The sequence below is a fragment of the Lepidothrix coronata genome, unplaced genomic scaffold (assembly GCF_001604755.1).
Source record: "Lepidothrix coronata isolate B3197 unplaced genomic scaffold, Lepidothrix_coronata-1.0 Scaffold136, whole genome shotgun sequence".
NCBI classification, from domain to species: Eukaryota; Metazoa; Chordata; class Aves; order Passeriformes; family Pipridae; genus Lepidothrix; species Lepidothrix coronata.
Window position 1 is genome coordinate 534,337 of NW_016690316.1, and position 22,853 is coordinate 557,189.

General features: G+C 37.2%; 1 protein-coding gene across 2 annotated transcripts in view; it reads left to right on the forward strand.

The window, feature by feature from the left end:
- The window catches only part of OLFM3 (olfactomedin 3), a 52,554-nt gene that overhangs the window by 24,126 nt on the left and 5,575 nt on the right, over positions 1-22,853 (forward strand). Inside the window, exons 2-4 of one of the 2 annotated variants that reach the window (XM_017827261.1) lie at positions 10,875-11,021; positions 13,427-13,582; positions 17,426-17,645. In XM_017827261.1, coding sequence (XP_017682750.1) covers positions 10,875-11,021; positions 13,427-13,582; positions 17,426-17,645 — 523 coding nt within the window. The remainder of the gene's footprint in view (positions 1-10,874; positions 11,022-13,426; positions 13,583-17,425; positions 17,646-22,853) is intronic. The other variant, XM_017827262.1, reaches the window with a different exon arrangement.

Below are 22,853 nucleotides of genomic sequence, written 5' to 3' on the forward strand. Positions count from 1 at the left end.
TAATTAGATCTAAAAGTTTATGTAAAACTTCACCAGCTTTGCCAATTAATTTTATTCTTCACAATCACATTGCTAAGCAGTCCTTTAAAGACTCACTGACTTTATGATTCTTAATTAGTGAATTTCTCCTAATTCAGGCTAGAAAGGAAAATGCCTGCATTGAACTTGTTGTGGACAGAAACCTTTATCTCTTAAATGAAATTTGTGCTTCTAAGCTATTCATTGATGCCCACTCCTCACACGTCAGAATTTTCTCCTGTGAGATAATAGTGATGTCTATAGTTTTTGATTTTGATATTGTAAACAGAGGATTATGACTGCACATAGGGATTAAGTTATGGAGATGATAAAAAATAGCCTTAAACTGCTGAAAAGCCAGGTTATGGAGAGTGTCAGTAAACAGAAGGCTTTTGATGTGGTATTGCCTGAGTCTTCATCATTTATACTCCTCTGTTGTCAGCTCACTAAACCCTGCAAAACTGCAAAATTTCCAGTCATCTCCTAAATTGGGAATGATCTTGTTTCCTTTGGTCATAAAATGCAACTGTTAAAGAATGAGTGTAATCTGACATGATGTGTACTGATATTTTTTTCAGAATGCTTTGCGTTTGGAAGCTGAAATATGAATTTTTGGGGGGGCTAAGTCATTGATCAGTTTGATGTCAGAACTGCTTACTGTGCTGTAAAAGCTTTGCTCCCTTTCACTGCCATAGCCTGTGGGATCAGCCTCTGTGTGACTGCAAAGGAACACAAAGCCCAGCCATTTCCCACCATCTCCTCATCTGCTGCAATCACATTCTGTGATAACTGAAAAATCACCTATTATTAGTCCAAGACCACAAATTTGTAACTCAGAGAACACAATACAAAGCCTGTTTTGGAGACACATGAAGAAGGGAGTAAAGAGTAACATGTGACAGGGTGAAGAATAACAAGCATTGAAATTATTAAGCTTCAAGGACCAGCATGAAAACTACGTAGTTATATTATGAACATAGTTGTTTAGACTCTCTCATTGGTTTTTATTTTCCACAAGTTTGAAAAAATATTTACATTTATCTCAGGGTTTACACTAAATCACAGAGAATTTTTTATGAGAACTTTCAATGTACACCACTCTCTTCTAATCAAAACAACATGTCCTCTCCTAATAGTTGCTAACTCCTGCCTGTATGGGTTTTTTGAGGATTATGATGATATTAAAAGTCTGCAGAGTGGTTTGTCCGTCACACCTGAATTAAACTGCTGGTAGAAATGGAGGAAGGGAAGTCAGAACACAAATTAATTCTTTCAAAACAATGCAGATATCTGTGGTTGTCCAGCACATTTCTGAGCCTGAGTTCCTGGAAAATCATAAGCTGTATGAACTACAGTAGCCTTTTTTTGTCCCAAAAAAGAGGCAGCTTCCAATACTAAGAATATTATTCAGTTCAGGATTTTGTTAATTCTCAAGGAGGGATATCAGCCTTCACACAGGAAGCAGTATACCCGAGGTGACAGGATGACCACGCTGAGGATGGCACACAACTGCATGGCCACTAGGCCATGCACAAACACCACATTTATAAACAAAGGTGCTTTGGATTGTATGTCTTCTAGGCATCTTTCTTTTGTTGTATTCAAGTGACGAGTTAGGAGAAAAGAGGCAGCAATCCCAAATATACCTCACCACTAAATATGCCTCTGGATTTTCAGAGTGATTTTTTTTCCCATCTCTTCCTTCCTGCAGCTTTCTTTTCCTTTCTCCTAATAGTTTTATAAACTTATTGTAAATTTTTCATGTTCAAACTACTTTTTACAGTCTTGCTTCTCACCCATATGCGGAACTCTGAATCATCCACATCAAAACTTACAAAATTGGCATTTTGTCATTTCAGGAAAAGAGTAGCCAAGATTAAACCATATATTATTTATTTTATTTAGTTTTTATTGTAAAAGCCACTGTTACTGCCTGAGAGCCAAGAGTACTGATCTTCACAAGATCTGGGACACCTTTGTGGAATTTTTTATATTTACATTTTGATTTGTTTGTTGCTGCACATTACAGATGTGCCTTTCTCACAGTACTATCTTCAGACAACAGCATCAATTTAAAAAATTTCTCTTTTTGCTCATGAGGGGTTGGGAACAGAAGGTTGGACCTTCAAATTTGACACCTAAATTCCTCATCCACGAAAAACTACAGTTGCCATAAGCATTCCAGCCCTCAGCAGTCCTGTGGAGGGCAGCACCCATTCCTCACAAGGATGGACCCAGCTCAGCTTCCTGGTGTCACACACCAGTTTAAATAATACCACTAAGAAAAATCATAAAAATGAGCAATTGAATCCTTTAAAGTGAAATCAGTTTTAAAACTTCTGTTCTGAAAAATACAAGTAGGAAATAAAGGCAGCTAGAAGAATAGTATGTCATGTCAATAAGGTTTATGGGATACTCTATTATTTTTCTGCAAGTAATACAATTTTGATTCATTTCCAAATAAATATCTTCAGTTCTTCTCAGCATTATTCAGATCAGAAACTTCCAGGATTGTTACAGCCTTACAAAATAGCAAGTGTTTGCTTTCTATACCCTTATTTAAACATTAAAGTATTTTATGGCATCTTTGATCTCAGATCGTGCTTTGCAGCATGTACATAGACTGTTTTACCCACTGCTAAAATGCAGCCATCTCTGAGGCAAAACACAGCACCTGTTTCATTGTATTCAAAGCACTACAGCCTTTAGAACAGACTACAGTATCCAGCTGAAACTGCAGGAAGTATTTTGCTAGACAGAACATAGTTAACTTCTGGAATTTGACCATGGCATTCTGATTAACACCCCTGTCTTGCAGGAAAGATTGCCCATGAAATTTTCTCAATATTCACTTATACTCCTTGTATGCTTTCATCCCTGTTTACAAGTAAACTAGTACTTCCAGGATGGTGTCAAGAAGCAGTACACGTCAAAAATGGATTTGCTTGAAATGAGACGTGTTCACAAAATCTTATTTTTTGAAGATTTTGCAGGAAATATGTGGTGCTTTCTGAACAGACACATAATTTTCCTTCTCAGTCTTTCTGCTTCCAGAAAGAGATCTTCATGTGTCAGGAGGGAAATGTTGTTAATGCCACCATTGTTAGAAAATCCTAACGGTAGGATGCTCCAGCCTTTAAATGCCTTTAAGTGACATGCTGGTTAAACCTATAAACTTTTGATTAGTATCTATATATACCATAGCCTGTGAGGTGTCAGACCACTGGGAGTGAGCACTAGGTTAGACTTCTGAAGAATTTTTCTCTCTTTCATCCTTATAGAGGAAATGACAGCAATGTGTTAGCAGAGGGAATCAGTATGATGTGACAGTTTAAGAGGCTTGCCAAAGACTGTAGGAAACATCATGGGATGAAGGGCAAGTCAGCAGGATAACCCTCCCCACTTCACTTTTTCATGAGTCAGTCTTGACAATTATCTGCATCAGGAAATACAGGAGGATAAAGCCAAATATTTCTGTAATGTAAAGCTGTTAATTTACATAACAGACGAAGACCAGTTTGTCAGAATGCAGCAGAAATCAAACAGTAGATGGTTCCTTTGCTCTCAAAGACAGCACTTGACCAAATCCAAATACAGTCATACTACTAAATAAAATGGAGATGAGATGCTTTCTGGACCTTGAGGTACAGCTCCTTTCCACACAGCAAAGCTACTCTCTTTCCCTCTCGAAATGCTGCATCCATGCCCAAACCATGTAACCCTAAATCATGGCCTGGCAGAAAAGGAAAAGGTAATCAGGAGGTGTGGTACCAACAATAGGGTTTGCTACAGGCCGATGTCCAACCCCATGCCCCAACCCTGTTGTATTCATAAGCACAGACATAGCCCATTAAGACTTTTCCAAAACAAAAATTCCCCTTTTACATGGAATTCCACTTTTCTACTGTCTTAATTTCTGTCTTGTGGATGTTCACAGCAAGACAAGGGATCCCAGTATCCTCTAAAAGCATTCAGATTTCCAGTCTCTCTTGAAGAAAAAAGGAGTCTCTCCACAATCCAGTAATTCTCTACTAAATAGATACCTGTTTATATTTTAGAAAAGAAGTTCTTTTTCTTCCATTAGATCCATCATCGTATCACACATTTGAGGGAAAAGCTTATGAGGTTTTATTGAGCATCTAATGTAAATGCTATTGAAAATTAAAATGGCAGAAAATCACTGGAAACTTTACATAAACAAATTCATATTCTTTCACTGTTTTCAAATTCATTTCTCCAGTGAATTAGGCTTTTTTGAGTATTTGAAGCATTTCACAGCTCAGCTTGCTCTGTAACTACCAGAAAACATTTCATACTTGGATACAGAGATTTTCTTTCTGTTTTCCATCACTGAAAGACTTCTTATAAGATTATATAATAGCTCTTAATGGGGTTTTTCAGTTTCTTTTTAAAAAATTAATTTTCCATGTATCTTTAAACTGCAGAGATTTATGGAAATAATTTGGAATGAATGCTGGAAGAGAAATGCCTAGCCTTGATTGGTGTAGGAGCTCTCAGAATCTGAAAAACCTTCTGCAGGGGTTTAGTAGCTTTAATAAATACATTCACAATGCCATACATCTATAAAAATACAGCCCCTCAGTTTCACTACATGCAGGTTTCCCTTGTACAAACTGCCAATATTCTTTAAGAAAAAACAGAGTTTTTTGGAAGCAAATTCAGAAACAAAGTTCCTGACTACCTCTGGAGGATATGCAGTAGCCTGTCTTTCTGCAAACTTTTAAGCAAGTTTTTCTCTTCAATAATTGCTATTAGAAGTCCTTGTTCAGCACTTTTTCTTTTAGAAATAATTCTTAAAAAGTTGCCCCAATGACACAATGATTTCTACACTTTTTTTATTTTCCCCCCCTACACTTGCTAAATATATGAACAAGATAAATTGCTACTGAACCTGGAGATCATTCTACAGCACTAGAGAACAGCGGATTTAACAGCGGAGACAAAGGAAACTTCAAAAATGCTACATGTGCAACCCTCAATTTATCTTCTGATCCCATCCAAGCAGCAATGAAGACATACTGAGTCTGCCAACCCCGGAAGTAATGCAGTAACTCTTGATATAAAAACTTGTAAACTAACAAGAACACTGAGAAATGTGAATCTTTACTGCTTTGTTGTTCTTTTATGAACAACGAATATCTTAATAACAAGCTCTACAAATAATAAAGTCAGTGCTGTTTGTAATTTATGAGAGATCAACAAGTCAGGTTTCTGGTGCTTTGATGGGCAGGCTGAGAGTTCTCCCATTCTCCCTGGACAAGTACAGTGCCATTTAGAAACAAACTGGAGCATTTTTCTACCAAAGAAATGATGGGGAGTGGGGGGTTATTTGTGCTTGGGCTTTTGCATTTCAGACAGGAATACAGACCACTCTGCAAGGACTGAATTAATTAAGGGCTAATCGACTGTCTAGCACCTATAAAGAGATAATTCACCCATGCCATCTCCCACTAGAAACTGCAGTGATTATTGGCATAGAAAAGATTGTTTATTTAGTGGTCAGCATAAGATAGTCATAAGTATTTGTTAGAGCAGAAAGACAGAGGGCAAATGAGGATATGAGTGTTTTTAATGGATGATTAAATCTGGGTAGCTTGATCTCCTTTCACGCTGTGGATGTTGTGTGCTGCAGTCACGCCTCTCACTGCCAGCCTGCTCTGGGATGATAATCACTCACTATGAAAACTCATTAGCTCCACAGCAATGAGTCCTCCACTGCTGAAGCTTGGTGCTGTTCTCAGTACCATGGCAATGATCTCTAACTGGATGTCCCAAACTCTCCCATCTCTGGTAGGACTAAATACCACCAGAATAACCACTTCAGATACTCTAGTAAGTAGCTGTGATATGTTGCAAGCCATCTTAATGCTGAATTAGTATTTAAGTGCCAGCAAAAGCTTCAGTTTGTTGCCTCTTTGTAAATCTCTTTTTAAGCTACTAATCTTCCTATCATCTCTTAATGCATGTTTCTCTATGGGCATCATAAAAGTGCACACTGGTGAGCATGTTGCGGTCTTTCTATGCAAGGAAAGATTTTAAAATAGCATCCTTAAATATTTAAGATCAAATGCCTTCATCTTGAGCATGGAATTCTAAAAAGACTACAGCAATGTCATTTCATTTGTCTACACTTCTCTTCCTATGCTTACTGCCCCAGAAAAATGCATTGCATTATAAAGAAAATTTTCTATTTGGCAGTAGGTTTCTTTTTGAAAACTGTATAATATTACATATTAACTATTCACTACAATATCCAAAGGGATTCTTTCCTATTTTTCTTTATTGGAGTACAGTTAAGCAAATAAATAGCTGAATAATAAGTAAAATTGGTACCAGGAGGTTGGATACCAGAATGTAGAAAGATTGATAATAGGAATAATACAAATTACAAATATCACTTTGTATCATTGATGCTCATATACAGCAGCCTCTGTTACTGAAAACTTACAGAAAAGCTATGATTAACTACTCATAAGAAGCCTAAATATTCAAGTAACACTTTAATTGGACAAGAGGGAACACTATATTGGTATTCATAAATTAAACTCCAACGTCATTTTTCTAAATGCTTAGTAAAACACTCTTGTCAGTGTATCTTTTTGTGCAACTGCCATCAGATGTTTACATAATAGTATGTTATGTAAAATATAAATGTAACTATTTGTATAGTAGTTCTTAATCCTCAGAACTTAGTTTTGTTTTTGTAACTAAAAGTGATGCATTTACTAATCAGCGTTTCATTAATTGAATATATGCATGCAGGAAAAACACTACTGCAGAAAATCACTGTATTTAGACTTTAAATATTACTACTTCAAAATTAATTATGTTGTAAGAAAAAAATTCTTTTGTCTTTTAGAGCAGCAAGATGAGAATGCAAGAAAAAGCTCTATTTTATTTTCCTTAAATGTGACTTGTTCTCACTGAGCTACAGTATATTTTGCTAGATCTTGTGACAGTATGATATTACAAGTAAAAGTTCACAATCGCATTTATATCCAACTTTAAAGTTGCAACTATGAGAGGTACACTACCTATTATAACTATATATATATATATATATATTTATACACACCCACAGGTTTATATGTGTTTACACTGACATGTCCAGATTTCAAGTAGTGTAAAACTGTCATGCTTCCCTCGGCTACAACAAGGCACTGCTGATATAAATGCCTCCTAAGTATTAATTCAGGAATGCTCTTTGCACTCCTTGAGTTGGAGTTATAAGAATATTTTTTGTTTCAAGAAGGGTAGCAGGAGTGTCAGGAGAGCTGGGGAAAGCATTATAAAAACTTGATTATATGATCTTGGCAACATCTGCCAAGTAAAGAAAATATGAATTTCAATCATGGGGTTATTTTTGCATATAAAAGCCCTGTAAATCTGCTGCCTTTCTCTAAACTTTAGATGCTGGTTGAGAGACTTTGTGCTCCAAGTGCTCAATAATACTGGGGTCATCACTGATGTGTTTTTAACTGCCATCAAGAGTTACCCACTGGCAGCTTCTCCACTGAACACTGCAGCACACACACTTCTCCAGAATTTCTCTTCTAGAACATACATAGCTCATAAATTGTGTATATTGTACAAGGTAAAAAAGAACAAAACCTCCCAGTTTCCTCCCTTCAGCTGGAGGGATGAGGGGTCATGTAAAGGGCATCCTCTTTTGAGCTCTGTTTTAGTCCCAGGATTGAAATCGCAAGACAAACTGGAAAATACTGTTTCTATTTAAGCAAATGTATTAAGTACAGTACTGCCATTTGCCCTATCACTATAGTAACATCAAAGGTAGCTATAACAGTTTAAGCAGAATATATGAGGGCAAGAGAAAAAATAAATCACTTAGAGGTAAGTGAAGTAATCCTATAGTAGAGCAGCCTGCCAAGGCAGTGGTTAATATTGGGCTTTAGAGGGACTCCTCTGTTTTCCCCAGATTTTCAAGAACTAGCATAGTTTATTATTGTTGCTGTTCTCCACTTGTTATTTCTTTTCTTGTTTGTTTACTAAGGCCTGTCAGCAGTAAGCCTGCATTTGAAGAGTAGATGCAGTATCTCCTTTAAGGTTTTGATGCCTTCTGGCTCTTTCTCTGCATGGCACAGCAGTTTCTGCTTGAGGGATTAAATGTCAAACTAAAAAAATAACAGAAAAATAAGGAAAGTACACCTCCACACATGTGCTTGTTTTTCTCTGCAATCACTCATATTAACCCATCTTAATTAATGAAGGAACCCTAAAGCCCCAAGTACAGGGAACCACAGAATACTGCAAAGAACTGTAGCCTGAATTGCTTGGTACTGTGCAAGTGCTTATTTATGCATGGGCAGTCAATAACCATGCACTCCTGTCAGGCCTGACAGTCTCTCACTAACAGAAATATTTTCCCAAATAGCAGCTACCTTTTTTGATCAAGTGTTTGTTAGACACTATAAGAAAATATCTGCTAAGTTAATCAATGAAGTGGTTTTGGGTTTGGGGGTTTTTTTCCCTTAGATAAAGCCAAAAGGGACATTCACTATGTCACTGGCATATATAAGTACCTTTGATAACACAGCCTGGATTATAATGGCTTTACTACAGACTGTGCAGGATCCTGCTTTCTCACACGTTCTCCACTGTAGAGAATTTACTTGAATGCAGTAAAATCAGTTGCTCCCAATCTAAACATAGCAGGTATAAGGCTCGAATATCAGAATTTTTCATAAACTTATATTAAGTAATTTCTAAAGGAATCAGAAACTCTTAGGTCCTGAATATGTTCCAGAACTTCAACAAAAATTTTGTTTCCATGCTTTTGCATGACGACACTGTTTGGGCATAAGCTCTACAAAAAATCATGGAAATTACTGGAGTAAATAGAGCTTACACTTTACAAGGGTTTTACAGCCTTGAAAGTCTGCTTGTTCAAGCTCACAATTTTAGTAGCTGCTCAAAAACAATTTAAATTGCCTCTGCAGGTGTAATTTTGTTTCATTTTATTGTTCTCCATGTCTTAAAATAGATTCCCTTTGCCACAAAAATTAAGATGAAGAGAGCACCAGTATAATTTAGCACTGAACTCTGGATATAGCTTTCTAGCAAACCTTAGGGCAAGTTTCTCTTCTTACAGTCAGAGAGAGAGAGAGGTTGGAAGGGACCACAGTGGGTCATCTGGTCCAATCTCCCTGCTCAAATTTCTCCTAGAAGACATTGCACAGGATTACATGCAGAGGGTTGTGGAATATCTCCAGTGAGGGAGACCACAACCTCTCTGGGTCATCTGTTCTAGTGCATGGTCACTGCACAGGAAAGTTCTTCATATTCAGGTAGTCTTCGTGTGCATCAGTTCCTGCCTGTTTCCTCGTTCTATTGCTTGGCACCATGGAGAAGAGTCTGGCTCCATCTTGACATCCTCCCTTCACATACTTAGAAACATTGATAGGGTCCCTATCAATTTCAGCCATCCCTTCTCAAGGCTGAAAAGGCTCAGCTCCCTCAGCTCATCAAGTCATCTACAGTGTGACACACTGTTTTTCCTTGTAAAACTTAGGAACAACACAATTTTGATTTTTCTGTTAACTCTGCAGTAGAAGGTCACTGTCAGCTTTAATGACTTCTTCAGAAGAGTCACTTCTGAAGAGTCACTTGTGAAGTCTGTGCTCTTTTCTTACCTCAGTCCACAGAGATATTGCACCTCTTCTGAGGTGAGGAACTCTGCAACTCGTTCTGCACTAAGCTGCCAGTAAAGCATCGATATCAAAGCTTGCCAGTTTGAATAATCACCTTCTCTTGTGACACTGAGTACAATTTTATAATGTAAATAGTAATTGATTCCAACTGTGTCCAAAATTACTTCAGTGGCATCCATTAGCATCTGTACTATAAAATTCAGCAGTCAATACTATATTATTCGGAAAGAATAATGCACAAAATTAAATTATAATTTAAAAAGAGTTAAAAAATTACTTCTTGTATCTATCGGTTTTAATTCCATCACTTGAATCTTTTCAATCCTCTAATTATATCACTTCCTCTCATTCTTATGCCATTTCTATACATCCCATTAAACAGATACCTACTCCCACACAAACTTTAAATGCAGTGCAGTGTTAGGCTGCTTTGCAAGCAAACGTGATTTTTTTTTGCCTTTCTTTCTCGATCATGGTTGCTGTATAAAAGAACAGTTGGGGAATTTCCAGAATTCTCCCGTCCCAGTAAAGGATGTGCAATGTCTTAACTGCCCTGTGCCATGCTTGCCGTGAGCCCTGTTCACCTGAACTAACCGGGCACTTTTCAGTGCCACCCTGAGCAAGCCTCTCTTCCCTCTGGTGTGTGTGCAGTGATGGAGAACAGTTCCCACGTGGCACAGCTTTAAGGGCAAACCCATAACCCACATCTGAGCTGTGCAGAGCCAGTTCCCCACGCCTGAGTCACACACTGCACTCGCTCGCTGGGCTTTTATGTTTGTACTTTTCTGTCTTTGTTGTTTCCATTAGTCTAAAGTAAAAGTCATTCAGGCTGAAAGGATATGTTTGTTCTCTGCTGATGAAAACTGTAATGTCCTTTTGCAAAGAATTGAATCAACTAGTTTGTGCTGAATCACAAGCAAAGTACTGTTCTCATCCACCCTGGAAACAGTGTGTCCTGGACACTTCTAGACAGCTACTGCAAAGGTGTGAGATACGGCAAAACTGCGGAACTACCGAACTAATTAGTGAAGAGCAATAATTGCTTACTGGGAGGAACCTCATTGCAAACATGTACTGCAAAAATAAACAAAAATATTCCGAGATAGTGTTTTTTCAAATAAAAAAATGTGCTCAGTTCCTTTTATTGTTATTATTTTGTTGTTACAGACTCAGATTAGCCCCAAGGAAGGGTGGCAGGTTTATAGTTCAGCCCAGGATCCTGATGGCCGTTGCATTTGCACTGTTGTTGCACCTGAACAAAACCTATGTTCAAGAGATGCCAAAAGCAGGCAACTCAGACAACTGCTAGAGAAGGTAAGTCTTCAAAAAAAAATTCCTCCTCTTGATTATTAAACTTCCCACATAAATCTACCCCTTTCCCTCTAAATTTAATATATAACAAAATACTGAAGAGTTATTTAATGAAAATATTTCTTCAGAGTATATTCCCTACCAGCGTTCTCATCCCGATCATTTACTTGTCTGTTTTCCTAAAGTCACATCTTTCCCAACCCAAGTTGCATCTTCTCTCGTTTACTCCTCCCAGATTGTTCCTTACACACCAGGGCAGATTTTTCTGTGTAAAAGCAGTTACAAATCCCACCTCAAACTAGTTTGCTGCTGTGGGATTTAAACTACAGCTTCAGCTTCAATCATATGAGACTGCTGAAGGTCATTTCTTGTCTCTTACCAACAAGTAATGAGATATAGACATGACAGCATCTTGAAAGCAGACTATGCAGACGAGACAGTTGTAATTTTTTCATTTGCTTTTTCCTCAGATATTAGTATTTATTCATTCTCTGGTGGTGCAAATTTCCCCCAACAACCCAATTCTCAATTCCAGTATTATCATTTCCAGTATTATCTGCTATTGCATGTATAGTAAAATCAATGAAGTGTTTTGCATCCACAGAAAAAATTGTGCAACCATGAAAAGACAAATGAGTCTTCTGCATTCCCTGTACGTAACCAAGGTGATAGTTACTGTATCACAGCAGTACAGAACCTGAGGCTTGAGAGAGTGTTTGAACAGCAGCAGAAAGCAACATAAAATGTAGATTTAAACATATATTTTTGGATACAATTTTCAGTATTTTTCTAGCTATAGAAAAATTATTCCAGTGCTAATATATTGCCAGATGCCCACAGATTTTTGCTCCCTGCCCTCCCATGAACTTCAGAAGGCGCTTAGTTTCAAGTTGTGACAGAGCCCATAGCGTGAGTTGCATGGAGAGAACATTGATGAACCAGCACAAGAGGAGTTACCTCCTGTCATGCTGTCTGTTTACTTAAGAAAGGAAGACTTCAGTCTTTGCTCCAGCATATTTCCCAAATACTAAAATATTAACGTTAAAAAAAATTATTTTGAGGTGGGAGCTGAAAAGATGCATTAAGATCACAACATAGTTTTTGAGCTGCCACAGAAAAGAACCTAAATCATTAGTCTCTAAAAGCTGTTTTCTTATGATTGGAACTGCGGCAGACATGGATGTGTAACGGCATATTATTACTTCACTAAGTCCGTGCAGTCTTTTAATTAGAGGCTCTATGTGAATGCTTCTTCTAACAAATGGAAATGCTCAAAGCTCTTCCAGTACCCAAAGGATTTTGTTTGCCTGCTTTGAACAATTAAAATGCAAAGAAACAAGAAACATTGCTTTTTTCATTAAAAATCTTAAGAACTGCTAACAGTGACTGTGCAATAACTAATGTATACTATTTTTAAGAGTATTTTCTGAATCCACACATTCTCCAGATCATGTGTTAGTTTCAAACATGAATATCCATTCAAATATCACATATTCTTTCAAACAACAGGAACAGTGCTGGGTTATTAGGAAGGTAAATTTTTTTGTTTGTTTTTTTTGAGCCAGATCTTCAACATGGTGCCTCACATTTACAGCAGTCTAGTTTTTTCATGTTTTGGGAAAACAGTTATTGAAATACAGTAACTGCACTTGGAAAATGTATCATTTTTATGGCTAGCAAAAGCATTGCTTTCATAACAGAAACTTTTAGAAGTATGTATAATTTACTCTAGACAGTTACTGTTGTCTCACTGTGGTAAAAGTGCTCACAATATCTACAAAGTCACTCGCTCTACAAAAGTTACCTGAACATTCTGTACTTTTCATCTGAAAAAATTGTGGGTTCCTACAGCTGAAACAATTGGATAAAATTTCTAATTTTACATTTACTTACAGAATTATGAGCAAACACCTATCTGATGATTGACACACCCCAGCTTATCTCTGGATAATCTTATGAATTCCTTATATTGAATTATTATATAATTGCCTAGCAATGAAAAGCATGCTCTTCGTACTAACCAAAATCTCCAAATTTCAGTCCTGTCCTCCCAAAGTGCTTGGGAGGAAACAAATGCTGTATAGCACTTTCTGAACAACAGGGACCTGGACAGGTGTCAAAGTAGACTCTATTGCCTGACAGCTTTTTTTGAGCCCATTGATGATGGTACTTGAAGGGTCTCTCTCTCTTTACCTCACAGAACTAGTCCGAATAATTTATGGCTTCAAGGTCTCGCCCTGTTCCCCAATATTTGTACTGTCATGCAGTTATGGAATTTGGAACTGTACTGTGGTATGAATGACTCACAACTAAAGCACTGACATGAGCACGTTTTATTGCCTGACATTTAACCGGGGAAAAAAATAAAGCAACAAAAAGTGCATTTAGAGAGTGTTCTTCTTTAACAGGTTCAGAATATGTCCCAATCTATTGAAGTTTTAAATCTACGGACTCAGAGGGATTTCCAGTATGTTTTAAAAATGGAAACACAAATGAAAGGGCTGAAGGCCAAGTTTCGGCAAATTGAAGATGATCGGAAGACATTAATGACAAAGCATTTTCAAGTAGGTTTGATTTTAACAATAACTTTGAAGCCTGCTGGAAGCAATGTACTAAGTAGCAATGCATGGACTGCTAAAGTCTCAGCTTGAAATGCTCATACAAGAGCATCATTAAAAGGAAAAGCATAATAAATCTTCCTTTATGATGACAATCTTTTGCTCTGATCAATTTAATTGTAATAGGGAGGAACTATTAATTATTAAGTCATTACAGAAATGTCACTTTAAACAGATTCCTGGTTTTTTGTGTATCAATGTGCATGTCATACTGAGACATTTATATTCATTCAAGCTCCAGTGATAAATGAGGAGATCCAATGGAATTAATAGCAAACAACAAGAGTTCTGCGCTTTTAGTGTTGCTTGACATTTACTGCAGTTGAAGGGAAGAAAGCCTATAATAAATCAGGTTATTGTAATTTTTATTCAGTATAATTAAGATCTAATTTCATCTCTGAAGGTTTGCTGTTTTGAATTTGGGATGGGGAGGAGGGCAGTCATTCCAGTCACATTTGTGTGATTAAAAAAAGACTTCCAGAGAATTTTACTGACAATAAAAACCACAAACTAATCCTTTTGTGAGAAAGAAGGGTTGCAGAGATTACAGAACAGCATTGTGTATTCTGAAAAAGTTACCTGAAGTACTCTTAAAGGAAAAAACATTACAAGAGCATATTTAAGGTCTTTAAATAGCTAGTCTGATAAATTGACATTTCGAGACTGCAAGACAGCAAAATAGGTTCTAGAAAATACATTATGAAAATTATATTATGTTAAATACATATTTTTGAAGTGTTTGTAAAAGTTCATATAAAATGAACTTAATTTTCTAATTGGTGCTAGAGTTATATACCTATATAATTACATAGCCAAGGGTTCTAATTTATTTTTCAGAGACACTGAATATCCAGTGGGTCTTAACAATGTCAGGAATTAAGTACACTAATGATCTGACTACCAAACTTTATTGATTATGTCATTGTTCTTAGTTTAGAGTTTGAGCATATGCTTCCATTTATTTTCAAGTAGGAAGAAACATCTCCACCTTTTTTGCCTTTCACCCCTCATTGCCACAATAACAACACATTTGTATAATACCATTATATATTCTGTATTCTCATTATCGTTTTCCTTGGGAACAAAATATCAAAATTTGAATGTCTGATACACAGTGTCAAAGGCAGCAGATTACTCCAGCACTCTAACCTTTTAAATATTCAATATTTGTATTGGCCAGTCATTTAACTTCAGTTTGACAGTCTGCCTGGAGTATAAAAGAGTTCCAGCCAATCAAGTTATAGAATAATTTAAAAGGTCAACATAATACAATATGCTGCTGGCTTTCTGAAATTTGATCTACTAAAATTCCAGTGCTTTATCTTTCCCAAGACAAAGAAATTCAGTCTGGATGTACCATAACCTCTCATATCAGCAGGCTCGAAGTGCCAGAATACATTTACCACCTATTGGTGTTGCAACACAAATTAGTCCTTGTACCACTCATCGTAGCAACAAGCTAGGAGTGTCAGGAGAAAACAATAATTTTTTATTATATCATGACAATGCCAAAACCAACTTTATATCATTTACTGAAATGAGATCTTCTAAAGCTGTGTTTTCATATTTATCAGAACCAAAGAGTACAAATTTGATCCAGATCACACTTGAGCATATGGTCATACTTCAGTCAACTCTGCATTTCCGCCAGGCAGGAGGTACCTGTTCTCCACAAAAAGTTACAGCAAGTTTCCTCAAATGATTCCTCATCTGGCATAAATCCTACCAGGAACTCATTACCTTCACTAATTCTCTTAAAGACATTTTATCTTCATGAGTTTTCACATGCTTTGCTTTTTTTTTCGTTATGGTTTACCCATGATTTTTGGCCATTCACTGCCCCACATAAGCAAAGCCTAAATTCATGATTTCAAAAGGAAGTAACAAGAACTTTGATTTCTGGAGCTCTGTTTTCGCTCTGACAAAGCTTACTCCTCTTGTCATTGAGGAAAAAAAGCTATTCATTTTAACAGGCATAAAGTAGGTTCAGGTTAAGCTTCTAATAAAAACAGACAAATAAAAAAAATTTGAACTGTAAACAAAAAGACTTCTCACTTCTTCCTTTCCATTTCAGTAATTCTGCTACCATAACCTTGAGAACAGAACCAATAGAACTAATACTCTCAAATCCCTGTATAATGACATACCTACTGATAATTTAAAATGAAATTTTTCAGCTATTGAGATGACCTGTGTGCAAGATGCACACATGAAAGTTTTTATTTTGAGGTAATAGTAATTCCAATATAAAAAAATTGTTAAGACAATATGCATATATTAGCTGGGTGATGAGATACTGCAGAACTCTCAAGCTGTCTTTGAACACGTTTGAGAGGCAAAAATTCAGAGATACATCTTCAAGCAGCCCAAATGCTGACCCTGCCTACCAGGTTCTTTCATATCTCCTTAGCAAAAATGCATTCAGCATCATCATGTAATTTATTTTGGAAATGTCCTACCCTGTTTATTGCATCTTCTGAGACAAATGGTGTAACAAATACGTGTGTTTCTGCACACCTCAGTGACCACAGCAACCTCTGACACATTTGCTACTCAGCCTCTTTCTGGTGCCTGGCCTTCCATTTAGTTCTCTTCTGCTTTCCCCTTTAACCTGCTGAATACTCCAGCTATTGATTTTTTAACCCTTTCAATAACCCCTGTGTCCTAAACTGTTCCCAGTCTCTATTACCACCTAATGCTAATATCTAACAAAGCTTTATTTCCATCTTTGCCTTGTTTTGTCCGCCTTGGCATCTCCTCATGTCTCTCTGGCATTTGCTTATGGAAGTCCTGCTGTTCCCACATATTATAAAAAGATTTCCAAATTTCTTCATACAGATGATATATCAGGGACAAACCTGTCTACTTTTCAATAAAGGAAGACCTTTTGACTGCAGGTTCTTTGAGGTTTTCTATGGAATAATAACATAACAAAAAACCCTCAAACAATTAGGTTAAATTTAATAAAGCCTGTATTATTAGCGCATTTAAGAGAATAATTAAGAAATGAAAAATGGGCAGCCAGTATAGGTTACAAACTAAGACAAATTCTCTAAGTAAAAATCTGAGGAAGTGGCAATCTGAGACTCCAAAGTGGAGCCTTATTTTATTTAATCAATGTTTAAGAATAAGATTGTCAATGCAACAACAACTGCATATGGCAAAAAAAATATTTATGGTAGTTCAGAAAAGAGAGAACTGAGGAAGTTTGAAGCCACCTAGTGATGTAGCAGGATAACTAATAAAAATCACAGTTAAGAACCATGGATTTTTTACTTAAAAAGGAAGAGGCATATATCACTGTGGCTGGAACAGAACTGAACAGTGCTCAACACGCATTGAGAAAAAGATTAATTTAGTATGTCTAAAGAATTAAATAGAAATTAACAGCTCATCCTATGTATGACAGCACTATAAACCAGGTGTGACCTCCTTGAACACTACTGTGCATTTAGGCCTAACCATCTTCTGAAGAAAGACACACTTAGTGGGGGTTTATATCCTACAGATGGAAAGTCAGACCTTCAACAGGTTTGGTTGAGATCCACTTAAAGGTAATCCTTTCCTTAAAGTAGAAAAACAGTTCTCTCATGCATTTTATCTGCTGCTTACTGTGATTAAGTCTGAGGTTTCTAACACTTTCAAAATAGACTAATTGTAGATCTGTAACTAAAATAAATAATCATTTTCAAGTCATTTCAGTAATCAAGCATAAATATTACATTAAAGGAAATTATGGGATTGAACTCCTTTAAACTGCTCTAATGGACATATGATTGCTTCTAACAGGAATTGAAAGAAAAGATGGATGAGCTCCTGCCACTGATCCCAGTTCTGGAACAATACAAAACTGATGCCAAATTAATCACCCAGTTCAAGGAGGAAATTAGGAATCTGTCTACTGTGCTCACTGGGATTCAGGAAGAAATTGGTGCTTATGACTATGACGAACTACACCAGCGCGTCCTCAGCTTAGAAACCAGGCTTCGAGACTGCATGAAAAAGCTCAGTAAGTTAACAAGTTCATGGCAAATTTGGTTCCTTGGCTGTGTATTTTTAGTTGTCTCTCTTAAGAAAGATTAAGTTTTGAGCTTATTTTTGTTTGATGAAAGACTACACATTATATTCTGCTCTGTACTACCCTAATAAAAGTCAAGAGTAACTGAAGCTAAGGTCAGTTACTTTGTGCCAGTGTATATTAGATAATGACCTGCCCTACTGTATACAGAAGGAATTAAGATGGAAAATTATAACAGACAGCAATTTCAAAATCTAAGAGTTTTGCAAACCAGTTGGAGACCTACAAATATTCTATCAAAAAAGCTCAGACAGGCATTGCTACTAGAGTCACCCTTGGGATGTCAGTGTAAAAAAAATTTAGTGGGAAGTAGACTAGAATCAGTTTTGAGATGTCCACATCATAACTGTCATTTTGCTATGAAACTTGAGAGGCCACTCTGGCTGTACTGTGTTTAGACCTGTAATATTAGCACTAAGAGAGATGTGCCATTCTCCAATTTGCATATCAATGTAATTAAGCATTACGCCTAATTTAAGGGAACAAAGGATGATTTCTGTAGGAAGCACAGCAACAAACCCAGTGAGCACTGCACTAGGTTTGCACCGGGCAGCCTCCATCTCAGCTGCTCACATGCTGGCTTTAGTTAGAAAAAGTCAAACATTGAGCATCTCTGAAAACCAGTGGTAGCTCAATATCAGCCACCAAAACTAAGAGCCTGAAGTATTTTCAAGTGTCAGCCTTAACTTCCATTACCCCTGGAGGGATCAGTAGAACCTACCTGCCTTACAAACACAATGTAGTCTCCCCTTTCCCCAGTCTATCCATCCATTCTGAGATTCCTGAATGGATCACTATTGCAACAATCCAGCCCCGCTATGAAAAACAAACACTTTGTATGTTAACACTGAACATCAATAAACTAGAAATTCCAAGGTTCAGTCCTGTGATCGGTGTCTCAGTTATCAAGTGTGGGATGTTTACTTTTAAGTGCTACACATTACCTTAAATATCTTGTTGACAGATAAGCAGAGCCTCCTTATTTTTGTGATGCAATGGAATGAGAAAAAACTAGGTTAAGTTAGCCTCTTAAATTATTTATTTTCAGTTTCTTTATTTTACACTGGAAATAGCACAGTGATGATGCACTAAAATACATGAAAGACCTCTTCAAACACAAATTTCTTATGATCCTATTTTCCCCTCAGTACACACACATAATAGCACATTACTGCATTGACAGGAGACAGTCAGGAGAAAATATCTGTGTTGCAATTCCACAGCAAGCAAAGCAATTCCTATGAATAGGCAGTATTTTCTGATAGTGAGGGTTAGAGTAAGTTATTAAACACCAAAAATCATCAGTTTATCTTTAATGAATATCTTATTTTTCTTTGTTTTTACGCCATCTTGTAATATTGATTAGTGAAGTGACTACAGTGTGAGATATATACCAGAATTACTAGGTATGTTCTCATCCTATCTATCCTGAATTCCTGCAACATATTGTATATCTCTTGATGTACCTAATGGAAAAAACTCCTATTAAAATTACGTATATTAACAGTAGAGAGAAAATTTTTGTATAAAACAAATTATTAAGCGTATCCATTATCAAAAAGGAGTGGACTTTTTCAAGCTCTAACACAGATTCATTCATCCTTATTGGCATTACTCCCTAGTCTTAGATGCTTAAATGACTTTTATGCTCACAAGCTAAGTGGCTGGTTTTTTCGCCTATCCCTGTGCACCTTTTAAAGTAAAAACAGCTTCAGTTAGGCCTGCTGTAATCCTGAAAGTTTAGATCAGGAAGCATAAGGGGAAAACAGCTTTCAAGCCTACACCTTCTTCCCAGCCACATTCACCACGCTGGAGATGGTCCAGCTATGAGTGTCCCTGCCAATCTGACGGCCAGAAGCCTATGGCAGCAGCAGGCTGCCACAGGATCTGGCTGGAATTTTCACAGATTTTGTTGCATTTCACAATATAATTATCTAATCAGCATGTGCAATAGCTATTTTCCATTCTTCTCCCTAGCAGGTGTTTTTCAGCGATATAATGCATTATTTATGTTGTCCTGGCCACTTATAAGGGATCTTCCATCTGCACTGGCAACACTGTCAACATCATTAATATATAGTAAGCAGTTGTCTTACTTTCAGTGAGGTTTAGGGATTACCACAACAGTTGTGATGACTGGAATTTGCTTCTTTGTGAAATAAGAGAAAATCCAGGAAGAAGCTGATGAGAAATTTGTTCACAAAGCTTTAAAAGGGTGCATGCAACTAAACACATAGGAATAAAGTGCATGTGATTGCACACATCCCAAATTCACATACACTTATGTGCATATGGGTCCTTTGCTGGCAGTCCTGTAAGACGTGTACATTCAGAAGGGAGTGCAGGTTGCACAGTGTGCTTGGAACCCTCCTATTCTTGTCATAATGTGTTTATGAAATGAGGAAAAAAAAATAAGTAAGGCTATAATTTTTCTTAGTGTACCTGAACTTCTTAACATTTGCTAGTATGAAGATACATTTCATCTACCTTCTTACTAGCATCTGGTCCTTCTCCTGTCAGGGAATTAAATTGCTATATTGCTATAAACCCAAACAGAAGAAAAGGGTTGGCAAGGAGGCTTTAGCCACGTTGGGGGAAAAAAAAAAATGCATAGGCTAGTTTTAAAACTAGCCACCTCATAGCTATGGAAAATTCATAGTCCAGAAGTGATTCCCATTTCACGTTACATTTGTCTATGTTCCAGTTCTCTACATACAAAATGAGCTAAAGAAATGCCACAACTGAAAACTAATTGGAATTTTCATTCATTTCAGACTCCAAGACCTGCCATGCCAGAAAAATGTTAAATAAATTATCCTCCCTTCAGTATATTAGTATTACCATTCCCTAGCAAAAAACCTCAGCATGCAGGATCAGTTTTAGTATAGCCACACAAACAATTAACAGGTTCATTCTGCAGCTGAGAATACAGACTGGGTTTAGATCAACATGTTTTACACTTAAGTAGAGAAGAAGAAGCTGTTACCAACTTCATTGGAGGAGTAACGGAAATTTCTTAGGCTGAACACAAAGTTGGAAGTGCTTAAAACCACAGAGGAAACTCGCCTTGTTTTGTCAGTGAACTGTTAGACATTATATTGAGCTTTACTCTTGAGAAAGTTGTCATTCGTTTAATTCCTGTATCAAATGCAAGATCAGGCTTGGGCAAGCTGGAAGAGCATTATCCTTATAAAGTCACTATAACCAATTATTTCAATGTTAAACAGATTCATAAACTGCATACTGTAGTAATGTATCATCAAAATGCTGCGATACCTGGAATAAATTACTTCACTATGTTAGTAAGCCAATAACACTTCAGCACAGACAGCACACTTGCTACTTTATAATGAACAAAACAAATTGTTCCAATTCTGCCAATTTTTATAGGTATGCTGTAACAAATGGGTGGACACATTTGAAGGCAGGGCTCCAAAAGACAGAACTGAAGAAAACAACACCGCCTTTCTCTTGAAGAATGAGAAATTAGATTTACGGTTTTCATAATTGTGTTCACTCGATTCTCTTCTGATCCAATACTGGAAGCAACACTGCATTAGGGGACTGTCTGACACTTTGACAGAGTAAAACGTGAACTGAAGGGCAGAGGAATTTCACTGAGAAGAGGAGGAAAATTTGGCCTCAGTCACTTTTTTGAGAGAAACGTGTCATGTTTCTCTGCATCATCTGTCAGCAATAGGTTCACTGTATTCACAAGACCAGTATTTAAGCAAGTATGTTGATTTGTGGAATACTTGGGACAATTTACTTCTACAGAATTTACCTTTGCAGCCTTAAACAGTTTAAAACAGCGTGAGCTGATTTATCAAGGTTGACCATTCAACCAAGACTTGCTTTGGGGCCTTGTCCTGTTCTTTCAAGCAGTACTTTCTGAACTGAAAGGACTTACTGCTTGGTTTGAGTTCTCACTACTCAAAAGAGGTGACATGCATGTACTTGGCCCTGAACATTTTGCAAATTAGAGAAGAGTGAGATTTTGAAACAATCTGCAGCTGGAGTAAGGGTGAGGGTAAACAACTGTAAATAATATTTTCCCGTTTTTAAAAATCATGTCAATAATTTTATTAAAGGCTGTCTGCAACTAGACTTAAATGACTAGAATTTTGGCAGAGACTTTATATATTAAGCTCCTGTGCTGAAGGATCTTTCAACTGTAAGGAGACTGGGGTGAGAAGACAGAGGTGGGCACTGACAGCTCTGCTGCTTCCTTTTTACTGTACATGCTGTGAGCAAGTAGGTCAGCAGACCTCAAGTACTGCTGAGGTTTACAGAGGAAACCTGCTAATGGGTTATGAATTATCACTACAATAGGAATAACTTACCATATACGGAAAATATACTTGTAGCCCACGGAGCTGTGTGCACAGCCCCCCCACAGCAGCTAGCACATTTTACAAACACATCACCTGCTTTTACACCTCTGCTGGAGATGTGGGGCCTCGAGCTCAGTGTGTGCCTGTGCTGCTCCCCACAATCCACAAACACACCCACGCTGGGGAGCAAACCTGTGAGCTCTCACACACCTGCCCTGGTTGAGGGACCCGACCCACTGCCCCCCATGCTCTGCCTGCCCTCACTAAGCGCTTGCTCTGCCTGGCCCTGGCACTGCTCACCCAGCCACAGTTTGCAAATTCAAGGCACGCTCTCACGCTGCCCTGCCTACCCCAACACGGCATTACCCAGCCCAGACACAAACCTGGGTTCTGAGAGCACCCTCACATCTCTGCCATGGGCCCCTTCCACAAGTTTTCTCCATTCAGAAGCAAAATTTCATAACTCATATATGATTCCATATTTAACTTCCTGGATTTCTTTTTTTGATAGAAGAAACGTTGTTTCAGATTCCAAATTCTTTGACTATGTTTTCCTACTAATTTAAGTACTGTGTTTTAAAGGCAGGAATTAGTATACCTTATAACTCATACATTCACTGTATTTTAATTATTTTAAAAACTACAAATTCAGCAGTAATGATTTTTTCCAATTTCTTTCTACTTATTACTATTTTTCTGATAATTTTATTCCAAATTAAATATTCCAGATTCCAAAGTTAACCTTTCTGAAGGTTTGAGTTTATCTCATGCCCTTTTCTGAGACTATTTACTAACATACCATCTA